Raw genomic sequence first — 19,165 nt, forward strand, 5'->3', positions numbered from 1 at the left:
AACCCCTCAAATGAATTTTTATCATGATCTAATTATTTAAAATCTCTTGATACTTGTATTTGAAGGGCGTTTGGTTAAGAGTGATGTAGTGGAAGCGGTAAAGCATCATTACCACCAAACTCCCAATAACTTTTTTCAAAGTTTTGAGATATTTGATGATCTATTTAATATAATTTAAGCAAAAAAAAAAGCACTTTTTTTGGGGGTAACCTCCGTTGGGCCAGATTCTAGACATGATTTCTCTTCACCAAATATAAAATAAAAATAATAATAAAAATAATAAAAAATAAATTGATGATTCTCTTATTTTAAATTCAAAAATAAAAAAACTAAAAATTTAAAATTCTTTCAAATATTGTAAATTTTGAAGTATGTAACGAAAGGAAAAAGCATTTCGCAGATGACTTGCTATTCCCTTTTTGCAAGTTTATCTCAAAAGAGAACATGAATTTGTGTAATGATATTTTAAGTTCAGTTAAAATAAACAAATAAAAACTGCCATCATCTTCCAAATCTCATGTGCTCATTGGCACTGGGCTATCTGAGGACAGGATGTCGAGAAGAGAGTTATGCGCCTCCAACTCCTCGTGCCACAATGGGAGTGTGTCACCCGGGTAGAAGTTCCGAGTAACACCATCAGCATTGATCTGAAAAACCAGCAAAAAAAGTTATTTGTTTGGAATTGGGAGTAATTTTATTAGCAGAAATTTAACATGTGATGGCAAAAGAGTTTATCGTGCATATTTAATATTAATCAGATACAGCAAAGGTTTTGCAGATTAATCAGATACACCATCACCCACATACATTTTGTTTCATCATCAAAGATTACATGGTAACAGAAATAATGATTTCAAGTTCTTGCAGAATAACTGCTCAGTTACTTGTCATATTGAAAAAAGTGAAATGTACAACTACTTCAATTACAGGAAAAGAAATTGACACAATGACGGAATTAAATAAGATACTCACAATCACAGTGCGGACAACACCTCCACTCGCACCATCACGTGCAATGGCAAGAGAAACAGCCTTCACCACCAATTTCTGCAATATGCAACAAAAATTAAAGACCAACTATAAGTGGCTGGTATCACAAAGAGCAACAGAACAGTAAGTGTTTTTTTATAATTACTATTGCCCTCTATCTCAATCAAAAAGTTCAAGTTGAATTCGAGATCATCCTTTTGAGTTGGTTCCATTCGAATGCAACCTAAATATTATTTTTGGCACCATCCAAAATACGGTTGAGTCTTGGGTATTGTATTGCAAGAAAGGAATAAACAAATCGTAGGCAGTGACTGAATTTGAAATAATTTCCAAGTATAGGAGCATAAAAGAGAAAAAGAGTTCCAACTTCCAACAACAATAAGTGGTGACTATCAAGCAAGTCAACTTCGATTTACAGTGTATGTTAAATATACTGTATGGCATTTGAAAATCAGTTGCTTGACCTAGGCTAACACCATTTGTCTTGCCCTAAGATTTGCTAATGGTGCTTCAAGTGAAAATTGGATACATATGGAATATGTACACTCGTAACACCATAACCATTCATTCAATGATGTTGTAATTTGTAAATAAAAGTCCAAAAATATTAATAATTTAGCAATTTGATCCATGGTTTTAAATTTCACTTGAACCAAAAGTACGGAAAATTTTGGTTTTCAGCAAAATCCAGCTCTGGCTCCAGCTTTTATCCACAAATGGGCATTATTACTCTATTGAAAATAACCAAGCAACTTATCGTCATTTTCATTATCTTGAATTCCACAATGGGATCATAGAGCTATGTAATTATCATCAATACATATATCCCTCAGTGAACATACACAACTATAAACCACGCAGAAAAAGCAGAACATAAAACCTGAAAATTTTATTTGAAAAGACAAACAGCATTATGAATCAATTTCCTTTGCTTATCTAGGTTTCACTTGCATTTCAATGTTTTTCCTACATTTCTTAAACAAAAAACTACAGGTTTCCTATTTGTAATTTACTGTCAAATTAAAATGGGCTAAAGTGAAAGAATCATGGAAATCACCAAACCAAGGTAGAATTCAGAACACTGAAACCACAACATAAAACCATGACACGCACCTCAGCTTCTTCCTTGCTCATGCCTTCCTTCCATGCTTGATCGAAGAAACCATACAAGTAAGTGGAACCAGATCCTGTAAGATACAATTTTCATTGAAGCAGTGACATAAATTCAATCATCATATTGGTATATTCCACCAAGCAGATCAGCTCATGGAAGGCAGTTAAGGTAATCATGAAGGAAAGTTAAAAATTGTAAAACTTTACAAAGATATAAAGCCAACTCCAACACAATAAAATAAAAAGTAATAAAAAAATAAGTTAGACTTGCACTGTTTGGTAATCAAAATTCACACAAATGCTCAAAAACTTTTGAGGTACCCCAAAAAGAGGCTATGTAATTTAGCCATATAAGAAAATCAATGGGTAGGTGCATCATCATAGAGTGATATAGGAAGAATGCTGCCAATTCTAGATCTTACTTGACAGGCTATACTTACCGCCAATAGTGAAAGGTTCCTTCAAGATAGTCCCTCCAAGCGGAACTGAGTAAATCTGTCCCCCTTCATATTTATCCCAGCCACCAACAATGAGGCCAGTTTGAAGCATGTTCTGAAAATCAATGGTGAAAATTAGAGTAGAACAAAACATTCAAAAGAACCACAGTATTCATCAAATCATGTGATTATATCACAGATCATGTGCCATGCGTGATATATTTGAAAGAAAGGTAGCAAACAGATGACAGAATAATAGCTCTTATATTTTACATACAAAAAATTGCTCACATAAGTGTTAGTGTACAGAAAGAGCTTACCACTTTAGGCCTAAAACCAGTTGGTAGGGAAAATATGCAGGCATACTAGGAAAATTCTATGGCGGTCACACAATTAAAATTTAAAAGAAAAGGATATATATAAGGAATGATACAATGTCATTACCATTAAAACCAAACTGAAATCCATTGTGGTATAGAAATAATCCCAACTATCCAATTTCTAAGACACAAGTTGGTAATGAGGATTACCTTGTTCTGGTATGACAATAACCTAACCAAATTAGCAGCAACTTTGACTGTTGCCGGTTCCCCCAGTTGAATCCTGTGTTCAAAAAAGAATAAAAAAAGTGTACACAATTTTTTACACATGATTGAAACCATAATGATATAACGAATTTACTAGGATATAAACACCATTTCAACAATAAGGAATTTATAAAGGGCTACAGGACAAATACATATAACAAAGAGATAATAATAGCAATGTTAATTACTGTTGAAAACAGGTCTTGAAGGAAAAAGAATGTGACAAATATAACGGCAACAAAACACAAGTTTATAAACTTACGTGTGCTGCTCAAGAAAATATCTGACATAATCAGAGACAATCTGGGAATCAGCAGCCTGCCATGAAAAAAGAAATTTATAAATTGAATCTAGGTATGCAGAAAAAGAATGTAGAGTAATAGTCTCTATTTATTTACATAAACCTGTTTCTTACAGCAAAGTCAATACCAAAACAAATTCCACACATTCATTGCCACTAATCAAGAAGAAAAATGCAACTTCAAACTGTCATAGTTCGTAGTGAGAATTGTACAGTCTACAACTAAGCCTCATTAACTAAACAGAGCAAAATGATATATGTACCAGTGGCACATAATTTTTAACATATCACACCAATAAGGGTAACAAAATCAATGTTAGGTAGTCCTTTATGGGCCTCCTACACTAAGCAAAGGCCCACCTAAATTCCACAGATTGCTTTATGTCCATATTTACAGCAAGAACACAACTTATGTGCCCCACCAAAGAATTAGGACATATTTGTTTTTCGTTTCTCTATTAAATAAAAGGAAAAAAGGATAATCACAAAGAAAATGAGAGTAACATTCAAAGGGAAAAGGGAAGCAAAGCCCTACAATATAAAGCAAAACCAATTATCATCCATACATATGAGAAGTCAAGAAACACAGATAAACCATTGAATGAGTGAGGCAACATACAACAAAGCAAAAACAACCATCATTCAAATCAATAAGCACAGATATAGAAGAGAAAACAAGAAATAGACAGATAATCCATTCAATAAAGAAAGTGAAGCATCATAACACAGAGGAAGGCCAACAATCAATAAAGCCAATCATGCTGATATGCATGGGAACTCAAGAAATACATAGACAATAAAACAGAGCAAAATCAACAATCACTAAAACCAATCAGTTATGAAATGAATGAGAAACGAACAAATACACGGATAATCCATTCAACAAAAAAAAGAAGAAAAGAGAAGTCAATCTATAAAACAGAGCAAACCCAAAGCAAATGATCATCAAAACCAATAGGTGTTCATCAACATGAGATATAAACATGCACAAAAGATAATCCATTCAATAGAAAAAGAGTAGTGAATCCTCACAAAACAGAGCAAATCCAGCCACCATTCGAACAAATTAAGGCTGATATCATGAGAAATAAAGCAATATAGATAACCAACTTAATAATCCACAAAAAAATCCACAGAATAATCAGTAAATACCGATCCCGAACGGCAGACGTAGACATTGTCCGTCAGCTGCGTGATCTTATCCGACGCTCGATTGGCGACATACATCCCTAAACACTCACAAAATCAGAAGAAAATCAAATTAAAAAAACACAAATACGAGCTCAAATTCAAGCCAGTAACAGAAGACAACCCTCTCTTTTCCCAAAATTTCTTCAGATCTACCAAAAAAAATCCAAAGAATGGGTACCTGTGCTGGTCCTCGAGTCGGCACCAAGAACAACGCCACCGTCGTAGGTGACCCCGATGATCGTAGTTCCCATCGAGTGGGGAGCATTATGCAAGCCTTCCATGAAGAGAGAGAGAGAAGCGCTGGATTAGGGAGCAAGAAAGAGAGTCAAGGTAAGCCCTAGCGGAGTCTTGTATTGCAAGGTCTGTGGAGACCTTTAAATAAGGTGACTTATTTTAAGGGCCACTGGTGGTTCACATACCAACCTAAAAATATTAAAAAAAAAAAATTGATAATCCTATTATCACTAAATTTAGTATTTATTGGATTACAATGGTAATCTCATAATTTTTTATATTTAACAAATTAATTACCATGACAATCAAACATGCTAATGAACTATTTCCACTAATAAGAGTTCCTAATCAAACATGGTTATATTAAATTACCATAATATTCCCAACTATATAACATTCTCACTCATATTACCATGGTAATTTCGTTATGTGGTAATATGTTATTACTACGAATCAAACGGCCCCAAATATTCATAGATTAAACTATTGTAAATTTCATTTCAACCTTAAATTTTAATATATATATATATATATATATATATGGGGTGGGGCAATACTTCCCCTCCCTACTTTCGTAGAATTTCCACGGAAAATGAAAAGCAAGAGAGAGACTGGGAGAGATTTTTTTTTTTTAAGAAAAAGAGCTACTTTGTAGCTAGTTTATTAAATGAAAATAAGAGGAACCAGAAACAACATATACAAAGAGAAGAGGTTAACTTTAATGGCTAAGGGCCTGTTTGGATATATAGTAAATTTTTTCGCAGGAATTTTATTCCATAGGATTCAAAAATGATTCATGTGGAATTTACTATAGGAAAAATTCCTATAGAATGTTGTTTGGATGTGCATAGGAATTTTTCCATAGGAATTTTTAATTTTGTAAAAATAAAATTAGTCGTTAAAGTTTTTTTAAAAAACTAGCCGTTGAAGTTTTTGAAAAACTAGCCATTAGAGTTTTTTAAAATCTAGCCGTTAACAATTTCCCTCTATTTAAAACCAACACTCTTCTGCAATATGCAAACTTATCTCTCTTCAACTCAAATTTTTACGTTTCAAAGTCTTTTGTTTTGATATAAATTTGGATCAATGGAGAAAGATTAATGAAGATGATAACGAATTCATACTCACCATTTTACCAAGTCTATTTCCTGTGAGTTCAGAAACCAGGTCTTGCCATACATCTGTTTATGTATAAATAATGTAATATATGTCCTAATAGAACCCAGTGTACTAATGGAACCCAAATCCCAATTTAATTTAAATTCTAATTTATCCTAATCATAGATATATTTGGAATTAAAATTTAACTGTCATAATCTTAATCTTAATTGATTATTTGGTTGTTTTGGACTATAATGCCAATCCCGAGGCAAAAAAAAATGCAAATTGCAAAATTACCCTTGAGAACATATCTCAAGGCAAAATGCAAATTACAAAATTGCCCCTGAGATCAAATCTCAAGGCAAAATGCAAATTACGAGATTGCCTTTGAGAATACATATCTCGAGGTAATTTCAAATCTTAGGATAGCCCAAATACATATCTTGAGGCAATCCTAAACTTCATGTAGCTTGAGAACAAATCTCAAGGCAACATGAGAAAATGCAAATCCTGGGGCTCCCAAACACATATCCCGAGGCAGATTGAATTTTATTAATTTAATTAAAGTTTGAAAATAAATTTAAATTTTTAAAATTTGATTTTATCCTCTCTCGAGAATTTATTAATTAAATTCAAAAAAAAAAATTAAAATTTTGATTTTATCCTTTTTCTCTCGCTTGGTCTATGAAGGTTATAATTGTACGGGGGGTTCGGATACTTCGGATGTTGAAGATAAGAATCAGAAGATTCTTTAAAAAGGGAAGGACCGGCAAAAAAAAAGGGAGGGGAATTGAAAAAAGAAAAGAGAAGGTCTGTATCTCTCCCTCTCCCTGTATTCATAAAAAAAAAAGAAGAAAAAAAAATATATCGCCATTGCCATTGTTCATCGCCGCGGTATGCTTGATTGGCTGAAATAATGCCGCCAAGCATGCCGTTTGTTGCTGCTGCTTGCTGTCTGCCTAATTATCTAGGAGAATGAGGGGAAAAAGTGTGACCCATCATCGTCCGTGCATGCACGTGAAAGCCAAAATCCAGGACAAAGAAGGTGTCAGTTTTCTTGGACCAATAGCATTTGATCTTCCTTAAGGACGGCCGTACCCGTTCACCCTCCACTTGGTCCTTAGGCTGAGGGGAAGTATGCAGATCTTTGTCAAAACCCTCACCGGCCAGAAAATCATCCTTGAAGTTGAATCCTCGGAGATCATCGATAACATGAAGACCAAGACCCAGGACAAGGAGGGAATTTCCCAGACTATCAACGTCTTATCTTTGCTGGAAAGCAACTTGAAGATGGCTACACTGTTGCTGAATATAATACCCAGAAGGACATGAACCTTAATAAAAGCACACAATATTTGGATGATGAATTGGAAGAAGATAGATGAGAAACTTAATGAAGATGCAGAAAAGTACTGATAGAGTGCCATATGCATACCATGGAGGAAACCCAGAGGTGGCTGGTACTCAGCACAATCTTCTTTGGTGCAATGTATCGAAAGATCATGAGTGGAATGCAAGGGTCATCACCAAGATTGGTTCAAAGAATCACACCAAGGTTTCAAAGAGTCAAATCTGGCAAGCCAATGTACTCATAGGTGCAAGATTTACATTGAAGGAAGATCATGGTCAGTAAATAAGAAGTATATCCTCGCATGTGATTGCTTGGCCTATTCCATCTAATGATAAGTGTGCTGTTGACTGGGGCAATAGCCATCAAAAAGAGGCACAAGGAATGGGGAAGACATCAAGCGGCTTCATGCAAGAACAATTGATCATGGGCTATGTATAGGACTTCATGTTGCACTTGTACTCAAAGCTTTTGAAGTACAAGCCTGTTGTGCCTCCCATTGATGTTGAGTATTGCATGGAGACCATGGTTTGCACTAGACAAAGATTAGAGAAGCAATTCATGTTAGATTAAATGGTTAAGTCTCCTAGTGATGGAGGACCATGTGCCATGCTTCCCCCTTATGATCCTGGTTAGCTGCAAGACTTTTTAACAATGAAAGCTAATGGTATAGAGAAAATAGAAGAGTTGCAAAAAAAATTAAATAGCAATTGTATATATGCTTTTCCTTTTTTCAGTTCTCGGAAAAAAAATTTCAACTTTCAACAGCTGAAAGAAAGATGAAACTTTGCTTGGAAGTGAGGGATAAATGATTAAAAAACAATAATAAGAAGCATGCCATGCATGCATATGAAAAAAAAAGTAAGCATGCATACATGGGAATAAAATAATAAACAAATGACGGAAAGCATGTAATCTTGAGACATAAAAAAATAAAAATAATAATAATAAATAATAAAATAAATAAAATATAAAAATCCGGGCCCACCATTACTAAGTGATGAACATGGGATTCCGGACATTTCAGAAGATATATATATATATATATTTGTGATAAAAAAATAAACAATTCACGTGGCTGAGTGGCTCAAGCATGCATGGGCTAAGTAAGGCGTGCATTTAAGGCAAAGGCATGCTTTTATTTTATATGAGTGTTTTGCTAAAATAAAATTAAAAAAAAATGGCACGATGGCCATTAGAAATAGGAAACCCAATATTTATATATATATATATATATACATATATATAAAGGATGTGGAATAAAAATAATAATATATATAAAATTAAGAAGTATGCATGCATGCATAATAAAAAGAAAGTAAGCATGCATTCTCACGTGCATGATTAAAAAAATATATATATATGAGAGAAAGGATCAGAAGCATGCACACTCACGTGTTCGTTTTCTCAAAATAATGAGAAGCATGTTACTATATACCCACGTGCACCAAAGGTGAATATGAGCATGGCATGCATGCATGGGCACTTAAGGCAAGTCTTGCTTTGAAAAGAGTGCTTCATAAAAACCTCCACTCATATATAATCAAGAAATATATATAATCATGTAAAAGAATGGCCCATGCACCATACAACTCATATCCCATTTTTAACGTCAAGGATGTAGCTGATGAATTTATCAAGGCAAACAAATGAAATTAATTGAAAACTGAGGCCACCAAAACAAGGTTAAGGCATGGTTATCCACCCGATTCAAAACCTCATATTTCTTAGGGTTTGCTTTTATTATCAGTTATCATATCTTGAGGCAGCGGTAATTAAAATAAATGAATAAATATACAAATCTCAGAGCAATAATGAGATAATTATCTTAAGACGATAACAAGACATGCAGCATGGTGATAAGGCACAGACGGCAATATGCGATAATATACATATATATATATATATATATAACAAACAAAAAAATTCAAAATCAAAACCAAAACAGCCAGGTCGAGATTCAAGATATGAAAAGAGTCAAGACTTAAAATCTATATAAATCGACAATTGAACTCAACGGTCTCGAGACCTCAGAAGTCGAAGACCAAAAGAGTTTTACAAGTCAATGTTAAAAAAAACAATATAAATCGACAATTGGACTCAACAGTCTCATGATATCAGAAGTCAAAGACACAAAGAGTTTCACAAGTCAAAAATATAAATCGATATTTGAACTCAGTAGTCTTTAGACCTCAAAGTCAAAGGCTCAAGAGTTTCATAAGTCAAGATTGGAAAGAAGCTTCACAAGCATGAAAGTCGAAAGCAAGTTTATGGTTCATCAACAGGGAGAATTCATGACTTGAAACCCAAATTAAATTCAAGATGCGAATCAAATCCAAAAATGCAAAATGTCCAAGACACAAGTTCGGATACAAGTCCATAAGTCAAGATGATTGTCAAGATGATTCTAAATTCCTTGTATTGACAACGAAATTTGTAAATTCATATTTATTGAAATGAATGAAAAATTATTGTCACAACTTATTTCCTTTTTCACACTTATTTCTTAATCGGAGGTTCCTGAGACAATGTCTAGGGTAATTAACATTAGGAGCTTGCCCCTAATGGAATGTCATGAACTCATAATCCCTTGAAGTCATATAAAAAATTAAAAATTAAAATTGATTTGTGATCCATGCTTTTTTAACCGGTCAACGTTAATCAAAGGCCGAGTGAAAAAAAGGAGCCCACAACATCAATATTAACCGGTGCTGCATATGTACAAGAAATTCTTGAAGGTCATGAGGCACGTTGTAAGAGTGAGTTTCGTATGGAGCCTCGTATATTTGAAGCACTTGCCAATTGTTTAAGAGAAAGATCTCTTCTTTGCAACTCGAAAAGAATTACAATTGAGGAATAACTAGCAATGTTTGTGTACACTCTTGCGCACAACACTAGTAATCGCGACGTGCAAGAACGTTTCAAGCGTTTAGCAGAAAACGGTTAGCCTTTACTTTAAAGTGCTTAAAGCTATTACTACTCTTGCTAGCACATATATAAAATTGCTACCAACAACAACATCTTCCGTTATCCAGAACAGTAGACTGTTTTCCCATATTCCAAGGTTAAAAATCTTTATACTGTCTTTTTGAAACATTATTTACGATGTTTTAATTTTTTTTCTTAACAAATGTTATGGGTTTATTATTTTAGGATTTTATTGGTGCTATTGATGGAACATATATTCCAATCACTACTTCTCTGCCCTTACAAGATCCTTATAGAAATGGAAAACAAACATTGTCCCATAATGTTATAGTCGCATGCGATTTTAACCTACGTTTTGTATATGTTCGAGCTTCTTGGGAAAGTTCTGCTTCGATGCTAGAGTACTTTAGTATTCAATCGACCAAGGCTTCCATGTCCCGCCCAGTAAATATTACCTAGTGGATGTAGGATATGCAAATACTCCAAATTTTATTGCTCCATACCAGGGTGTGCATTATCACTTACAGGAGCAAGGACAGGTAGGATGTAGACCAAGCAATTACAAAGAACTATTTAATTTGAGACATGCTTCATTGAGAAATCATATTGAACGCATTATTGGTGTCTTGAAAATGAGATTTCCTATACTTAAAGTTACAACCTTTCATCCAATAAACTCTCAAACCGATATAGTAGTTGCCATATGTGTCTTGTATAATTTCATACGAATACACAATGGCACAGATGAGATTGATGAAATCAGTAATGAAGATGACAAAGTTACCGTCCCAAATGGAGATGCCACATATGAAAATGATGTCAATGTAATGAACTCTAAACATATTGCAGGTGCTCGCAAGAGGGATGAAATAGCAATGCATCTTCAGGATATAAAGTAAAGGAACCTTAGTCAATATCATTTCTATATTAGCTAAATATCACAGACACACACAGAGAGAAAAAAGATTTAATTAAAGCAAGAGGACATAACTAGTGCTTATTATGGAAAACATGAGTTATAGTAACTATATAAGGTCATGAATGCACATTTTAGAGAGAGAAAGAGATTTAACTAGTGCTTATTATCACACACACACACACACACACACGAGAGATTTAACTATATAAGCTAAATAATTAATAAAGCAATCAACCACCTACAAAGATTTAACTTCATCAACCACCTCAACCGGTCCACATCAAAGATAATTAATAAAACCATATATGTATATATATAAGTACATCTTATCTTAATATAATGAACCTAAAAGCAATCAACCATGCACTATATTTATAGGGTTTAATGCAACCATTTCCATTTCTGAACAATATAATGATTGAAGAATCCGATTGATTTGAACTATGAAATTTAAGTATGGAATCAATGGATTTGCCAATGAAGACATTCATATGAGTTTCAAGTGTTGCTTCATAACTGAGATCAGATTGCTTCATAACCAAGTATGGAATCCAATTGCTTCATATGAGTTCACAAAGTCTATTATGGAATCACTTTTTGCATAACTTCTCATGTTTGTTCATAGAACTACTGAAAAGATCATATTTTTGCCTAGCAACAAATGAACATATGTTATTTCTAGTGAAAATGAATACTATGTGCAATGCAAACAAAAGATTGGGTTTTTCCTTGTAAAATACATCTTCAGAATTTGGAACTTGATTTCAAATTGGCTGTTCTTGTTCATATTATGCATATGCATGTAGTCATGAGACTCATGGCTTGGACTGTTGTCTAGTCGTATATATTTGGCACTATATATATATATATTTAGTATATATATATATATATATATATATATGTATGTGTATATATATATGTATGTATATATTCCTCATACAATGCCAGCAAATTTATGCTTATCTGGTAGTGTTGTATGAGATAATAAACCTCAAACAAATACTGCTTCCATGTTAACTTATAAACATAAGGATTCAAACCTCCAATCACTCTCAATTTTAAATTGACCAATCCTGTAGATAAATAGATGATGGCTCCTCACAAACTAAAGTTAACAGGTTAACAACCAATAACAGTTCACCTTACTCAAATGCATAAGAATTCTAAAGCCATACAAAGTGCACCACCATATTCTATCCATGTTAACTTATAAACAAAAGATTATAATACGTTAGAATAAGAGCATCATCATTATAAGAATGCATTCAAATCTGATTATGTACAAACTATTTAGTCAGCCATTCAACCAAAACACATAAATAATGCTACTTGTCCAAAATCACAAATAGCAAACAGAAAATTCCTCACCTTAATGGAAAGTTATTCTATTTATGAGTGATTATTTTAGGTAACAGATTTGATTCATAAGTTGACAGAGGATAACAAAATTGTAATGATGAAAAACAAGATGCTTTAACAGCAATTGGTGAGTCCATTTATCACCTTATGTTTATGTTAATATTCTTCTTATCATATTTGACTCCTAAACAAATTGAAAGATGGTTAAACTTCATTATATAACCGCAAGATGATATTGGCATCAAGATGAAGAATAAACAGCAAGGCAATTTCTCATCCTTCTTTGTAAAAGTGGCTCTCTTGATTGGAGTTTACATTAGCTACCATACACAAGCATCCAATTATCATCAGAGAATTGGTAATGGATGCATCTCATTCCAAATTCATTTCAAATAATACATTAAAAATTTTTTTTTTGGAATTTTCATGAGATAAAATCAAAATTTTCTCACAAACAAGAACTGAAACTCTAATCCACAACAAAAAACCTCCTTATCACACCAAACTATAAAACCCAAATCAAAATCATCCACCAGAAAGACACAATCAATATGATAACAAGAAAATGTTTACTATTGGAGAAGAAGGATTAGATTTAAAAGAAAGGTAAGATCGTATCCCTCTCACATGGAGGAATTCTTGTTTCACCAAAGTCGACTGCCGTCGCTGTAGCGTACCTCGACGCACCACCGACCCAGCTACTGCTCCCGACTCCATTTCCAACCATGATTCCCTTTCCCACCCTTCACAGACACACACACACACAGAGAGAGAGAATAAAGACTGTGGCCCTTCTTTGGCGGGTCAGCAAGCGGCGGCAAACGGTGACGGCAAGTGGCGGGCGTGAAAGAATGAAGACTGTGGAGAATGAGAAGACTTTTCTAATATCCTCACACTCAGCCCGAGCAGTCCGAAATGTAGAGGAAAAAAATAATTTGGGGTGACCTCTTTTACAAATTCCTAAGGAATCATGTGAATTTATAGAAATTTATTACTATCTAAAAAGTATCCAAACACCCCCATAATATCATTTCCTACATAATACTAAATTCCATAGGAATGTCCACCATTCCTATGGAATCTAGTGGTACCCAAACAAGGCCTAAACTGGCCAACATGAAAGAAGGAAAGGACAAAAACCAAAGCGAAACAAGAAAAACTAATAGAAAGTGTAACAGCTTCGATTGGCAGACTTCATAAGCTAGCAAGGTAGATCTTTTGATTGGTGAAACAGAGAAATATCATGGCAAGAACGGCCATGAGCAACAAGCTTATTCGATAGAGAACTCCAATCATGTTGGATGACTTTAAGAGTGAGACAGTTGAGGTTATAAAGTCATTTAAGGTTAGAGATTCTGCAATTCATCCTCTAGCATGTATGGTGAGCTAAGTTTATCATATGCCTGAGACCACTGCAATTAGTGAATATGGTAGCTATTTGAAACCAATGGCAATCTTGAGGCTTAATTCCAAGGCAGTCAATTCAGCATCTAGAGGATCGTCGGCAACAATCTTTGCACAACCTGTAAGCAGAATTTTCTTATGAGCATTTGTTAAGAAAAAACCCACTCCATCTATTTGAGTATCTAGTAACCAAGAAGCGTCAGTAAATAGACAACATTGAGTGGGGTAATTATTGAGAATATTAAGGAAGAACATCTCCTTCTGATGATTCACTTCCTTGGTGAAGTCTTGCACTTGAACTACTGAAGTTGAGACTAACCAAAGAGCATCTAGTTGTTGGCCACTGAAATTGAAGCTACATCTGGCTTTCCAAATATTCTAAATTGTAGTAACAATAATGGAAGTTGTCTGCTTAAATTTGGAATTGTTAGTATTTTCAAGCCTAGCGCAAGTTTGGAAGCTATTACCAAAAAAAGCTTAAAATTTGTGGTCTCTTTAACTATTCTCTAGATCGGAAGGATCTTGAATTAGGAATTGAAGAGATGATTAATAGATTCCCTATGCAAACCACAGATGATACAACAAGAACTGGAAACCAAATTTAAAGCATTGAAAAAAATCCAAAGTTTTGATTCTCCCATGAAGTAATAACCACACAAAAAAACTTGGCTATGGGGGAGCATTTAATTTCCAGAGGTTAGTCCAACCTTTCCAAGAAAAATAATCATGACTGGATTTGTTGAGGTGGGAATAAACCTCAGAAACAATGCTTTTCCCTTTGAGACTAGAGATCCAAGCCCAAGAATTGGTGCTATTGAAATCAATGTGGCCCAGATTCATGTTTGCCGGATTGAAAAGCTCATTCAAAGACTGTTGAATACCATTAAAATTCCATCTACCATCCCTTATGAAATCATTAAGATGTAAATTGGTATTAAGAAGGTTCATATCAATAAAAGTTGGTTTGAAATTAACAAGAACTTCAAAAATCTAGGGATTTCCAAAAATAGAAGTAAGATTAGGATTAACGATATTAATTTTCAAATTAGATTTAATAGAATCCAAATTCTTCCAAAGAGACCTGAAAACAAAGAGCATTTAGGGGGAATTTTGATGCACCAAGGATGAACAAAACCATATTTCTAATCTAAAATGTCCACCAAGAAGGCTTCCCCTTTGTTAAAAAATTTTAAACTATTTTTGGAAAAATAAGCAGTGTGCAAATGTCTTAGATTCCTAATAGCTAAATCCCCTTCAGATTTGTCAAGTGTAATTCTATTCCAAGAAACCAAAAGAAGGCCACTATTATTGCCGTCGTCATACCTGAGAAAAATTCAATTGATTTCGGCAAGCTGATCAAAAATAGTATCTGGCATATGATAAACAACTAAAGTGTATGAAGGAATTATCAGGAGGACACTGTTAATTAAGACTACCTTACCCGCAGGAGAGATATGAAGTTGCTTCCAAAAGGAAGTTAGTCTTTGGAATCTAGAAATCATAGAGAGATGGGACGCCACCGACCATCAGCATCTTGTGGGTGTCCTCCAACAATCCTAGGCCTCCAATCAGTTAGGTGATTTATGCCCAACAAACATGACTCTAATAAAGTATATAAGAATCTTCAGGATGTCAAACCAATAGGTACTGGAAGTATAGTACTATTTACTGGTCTACTATCTAGCTTATAGCTACTGAAATAAGGGGTCTCAGTAAAGAAAGCCTAATCAGACTTATGATGGGGAACTCACTAAATAATCAAAAGGATAACCATTCAACAAAATGAAGTGCCTAGACAAGGAATCAAGAAGGTTTCTAATGAAGCTTTTAGACACGAATAATAAAATGATATCGATTGGATACAACCACGAGTGTTCCTAGAGTATGCTAGCCCCTTTCTCAAGGTGATTAACAACTAATTGATAAGTGTGGTCACTCCAATCACTTGACAAAGGGCTCCCTTCTCTAAGGCCTATCTCTGGGATGCCCCCTTTCACACTTTTTCTTGACCTTGCTCTGAGCATTCACCCTATCTATCCTTGTTACCCTAGGTTGCCTCAGTCTCAATTGTCTTCATTTTCTATCCCATAATGCGATCAGTCTCATTCAGATTGATACCGCTTTCCGAACAAGCTCAATCTCACTTGAGTTCTTGGTGTCTAAATGTGCATGTTTTCATATTATTATTTTACGCATTTTGCATGTATTTTTAGTAGATCAATGCCTATTTTATGTCAATTTGTTATATTTTCATCGATAAGGCATGGAAAGGGCAATTATAATAGTACTGTAACACCCAAAGTGCTGTGCAACCTGCATATAATAGGCCACACAAGATGGGCAGGATAGTGTAGGCACCTATTTTCCCACACAAGAGGTTTGATGCCTTATTAGGCTTCGTGAATTTGAGCCCAGACGGGCATTGCAGGCATCTTATGCACCCTCACTTGAACACGTACAACACAAATATAAATAGGCTTAGTTAGGGCTAGAAAAAGGGTCTTTAGAAGCCATAGAGCCGACACCTCTGGCAGAAGATTCTCATCCCAAAGATAAGGCTAGAGCTATATTTTGACTGGAAGAGGAAAAGATCCCAAAGATTTATCCCGGAAAGGCAATGTATCTTGAAGGTAGCCACATTTTAGAGGATTAGGGGATGGCGATATTGAGAGCCCACGATGTTTATCCTTTATCACATCTCATCATTCTATATCAAGGGAAAGTTTAGCAATGAGTTTCTTGTTCTATTTAATGTTTTTCTTTGTTGATTTCTTATTTATGTTGAATTAAACTCCTAAAGACACCGGATGTTGGTGAACCTTGTGAGGAACATGTGACTTTAGATATTTGGTTTGGTTTAATGCAATTGTTGGTTTCTAATTCAATCTATAATGTTTGCGTGCCTTGAATTACATAAGGAGAACTTCGTAATTCTTGTTTGAATTATACTTGTAGAATGAGAATTCCTTTAAACTAGGTTATAAATAGATTGAAAAGGTTATTTAGTGTTGATAGACTAGGAGATTGGGTATTGGCAAGCCCTTTGATTAAGGTTAAATCCTAAGATACAGACTTCTAGGGCATAATGTAGTAAAAAAAGAAGTCAGATAGGAAGATATTTCAATTGACTCTCATATGGATAATTGCCAAGAGATTGGGATTAGTTTATCTTTGAGATCTCGCTATCCAAACCACTATTGCAATCCAAAAACCATCATCCTAGTTGTAGTAGTAGTCCTAAGGGTATCCACATCGAAAGCCATTGTCACCCATTGAATTTTCTTAGATACCTCGTGCTTTGCTTGAAGCTTCTCGTTTTTATTTTCTTTGTAATTTAGATTCTAAACATCTTCAAAATTCATAGGCTAGATAGTTAGTGAAAAGTGAATAATAGTACTTCCTTGACCCTGAGCAATACGACCCTTGCATATTCGTGCAAGGCATTACTTGACGACCTGCACACTTATGGCAGGCAACCATTACTAATCCAATATGGAGTTCTATTAGAATCTCTTCTCAATCTACTATCCCTACAATTTGTGAATCCAGAAGAGGATTGAACCAAAATTCCTAAGATTATACTAATTATTTTTCTCAAGGTGATGAGTGACTAATCCCATACAAGGTCAAACTAAGATCTCTCTCTAATCTAACCCTCTACGATTACATTAACACTTGGTGGAATCAAAAGGTAATGTTCATTATACAGGAGAATTTGAAATAAAATTTACTATAAATCTACTTGCAAATCTCTTCAATTGTGATAGAGCTATGCATAGGGAATTTCTTAATCTCACATGTGCAACTAGACATGAAACCAAGCTCTCGCTTTATAGGAATTATGGCATCACAAGTATACATAATGGAATCAAACTGAAATTGGAAAAAAATCCAAGATCCAATGTCTACAAAAGATTAAACCCAGGGTTCATCAATGTCTCATCACCCCCAGGATATTTAGTTCCTTATAATCGAGGAGTATAACCCAAAAGATAAAGAAACATAAAATAAACTCCCTCTGTCCTGAAGATATGGTTATGCCTCATCACCTTAGTTGAAGAAATTCCCTTCACTAGTTCCTTTCTAGTGCAACCTCCTGCAATAATGAAAACCTCCCTTCTCTTGCCCTAAAAGCTCTCCCCATCCAAAATCAAAGACCAAAGTGAAATCCTAGCGAAGTCTATGAGTTTATCCAGATCTTGACGGCCATAAGGAACGGTGCTGCCTGATACTTATGGATGTAAGAGGTCGTATGGGTGTAAGGCATGTCGTGAGTCAAATCGTAAGCTCCATTATTAGCATCCTCTCTACTCGAATCCTGATCTTCTTGATCTTTTGAACTACATTTTTACAGCCTAGGGTTATAGCTGAAAGTTTAGCTATAAACACTTCTAGAAATCTGTATTTGGGCTTCTTTTGTTCAAAATAGCTCAAACTAACTTCTACAACTCCATATGTCCTCATTTATCCTTGAAAGTGAAAGAAAAGCTAATTAAGTACCAAATTCGCCCAAAACTTCAAAAAATACATGCAAAGTGTTTTATACCAATGATAAAATACACTTATTTAAGCATTTATCGAACTTCCATGTATTTAAGTGTTCTGTTGTCCTCAAGCAAAGAATACAATAAACACATAGGAAGAACAAGTGCTTGAAGTCAGGCATCAACAATGAAGAGACTCAACATACTTGATAGAATTTCAAATATTAAAATACACTTGAAAGCTCAAAAGAAAGTAAATTTATTATACAAGAAGCTATATATTGTGTATGTGTTTTCCACCTACTTTACCTCTCTTTAACGGATATTCAGTCATGTACCCGGGAACTTATTACCTTACTCTAATCCTTACAATGGGTAATAGCTTTCACACATCCTCTGGAGTAGCCCTCTCTCATAGATGGGGCAAACCAACTTCCTAGAATGATTACACACAGTAGAGGTAGTAGCTCTTTCTACTTTGAGATAGGGTATTAAGGTATACAATGGTATCTGACTTGCCAAGAGTGGCTTTCACACTTGAAAGAAAATTGTGCACTAAATTTATTTTTTCAAATCAAAAATTTCAAAAATTACAAGAATTGAAGTAAAATTAAGAAAGTCATTAGATACTATCAACTTCACTATTTAGCCCATCTAACTTTTCAACCTTACAACTTTATTTTTACTCTTTCTTTAAAAACTTTGTATTTATTCTCTATGCTACCAATGTTTTTTAAAAAATACATAAAATGAACCTCTAATGGAAAGA

The 19,165-nt window shown here is 34.4% G+C and overlaps 1 protein-coding gene and 1 non-coding gene across 2 annotated transcripts; both read right to left on the minus strand.

Moving 5' to 3' along the window:
• Positions 1–416: 416 nt before the first annotated feature.
• Positions 417–4,985, minus strand: LOC120273041 (proteasome subunit beta type-6-like). The gene is made up of 8 exons (XM_039279677.1): positions 4,798–4,985; positions 4,581–4,657; positions 3,390–3,445; positions 3,071–3,143; positions 2,544–2,655; positions 2,104–2,177; positions 973–1,047; positions 417–647 (listed from the first exon to the last, which is right to left on the minus strand). Exons 1-8 carry the CDS (start codon positions 4,898–4,900, stop codon positions 516–518), a joined length of 702 nt encoding a protein of 233 aa, XP_039135611.1. The 5' UTR covers positions 4,901–4,985; the 3' UTR covers positions 417–515.
• On the minus strand, positions 3,740–3,843 carry LOC120274370. Its single transcript, XR_005540894.1, has one exon. It is a non-coding gene; the product is annotated as a small nucleolar RNA snoR103 (small nucleolar RNA).
• Positions 4,986–19,165: the final 14,180 nt, after the last annotated feature.

Source organism: Dioscorea cayenensis, chromosome 12 (genome assembly GCF_009730915.1).
Source record: "Dioscorea cayenensis subsp. rotundata cultivar TDr96_F1 chromosome 12, TDr96_F1_v2_PseudoChromosome.rev07_lg8_w22 25.fasta, whole genome shotgun sequence".
NCBI classification, from domain to species: domain Eukaryota; kingdom Viridiplantae; phylum Streptophyta; class Magnoliopsida; order Dioscoreales; family Dioscoreaceae; genus Dioscorea; species Dioscorea cayenensis.

Excerpts from the sequence above, each read along its gene's own strand:
- LOC120273041 (XM_039279677.1), bottom strand. The coding sequence starts at position 4,900 with ATGGAAGGCTTGCATAATGCTCCCCACTCGATGGGAACTACGATCATC. Across the intron at positions 4,658-4,797 it reads CGACTCGAGGACCAGCACAG|GGATGTATGTCGCCAATCGA; the intron begins GTACCCATTCTT and ends GTGAGTGTTTAG. Across the intron at positions 3,446-4,580 it reads ACGTCTGCCGTTCGGGATCG|GCTGCTGATTCCCAGATTGT; the intron begins GTATTTACTGAT and ends TTTTCATGGCAG.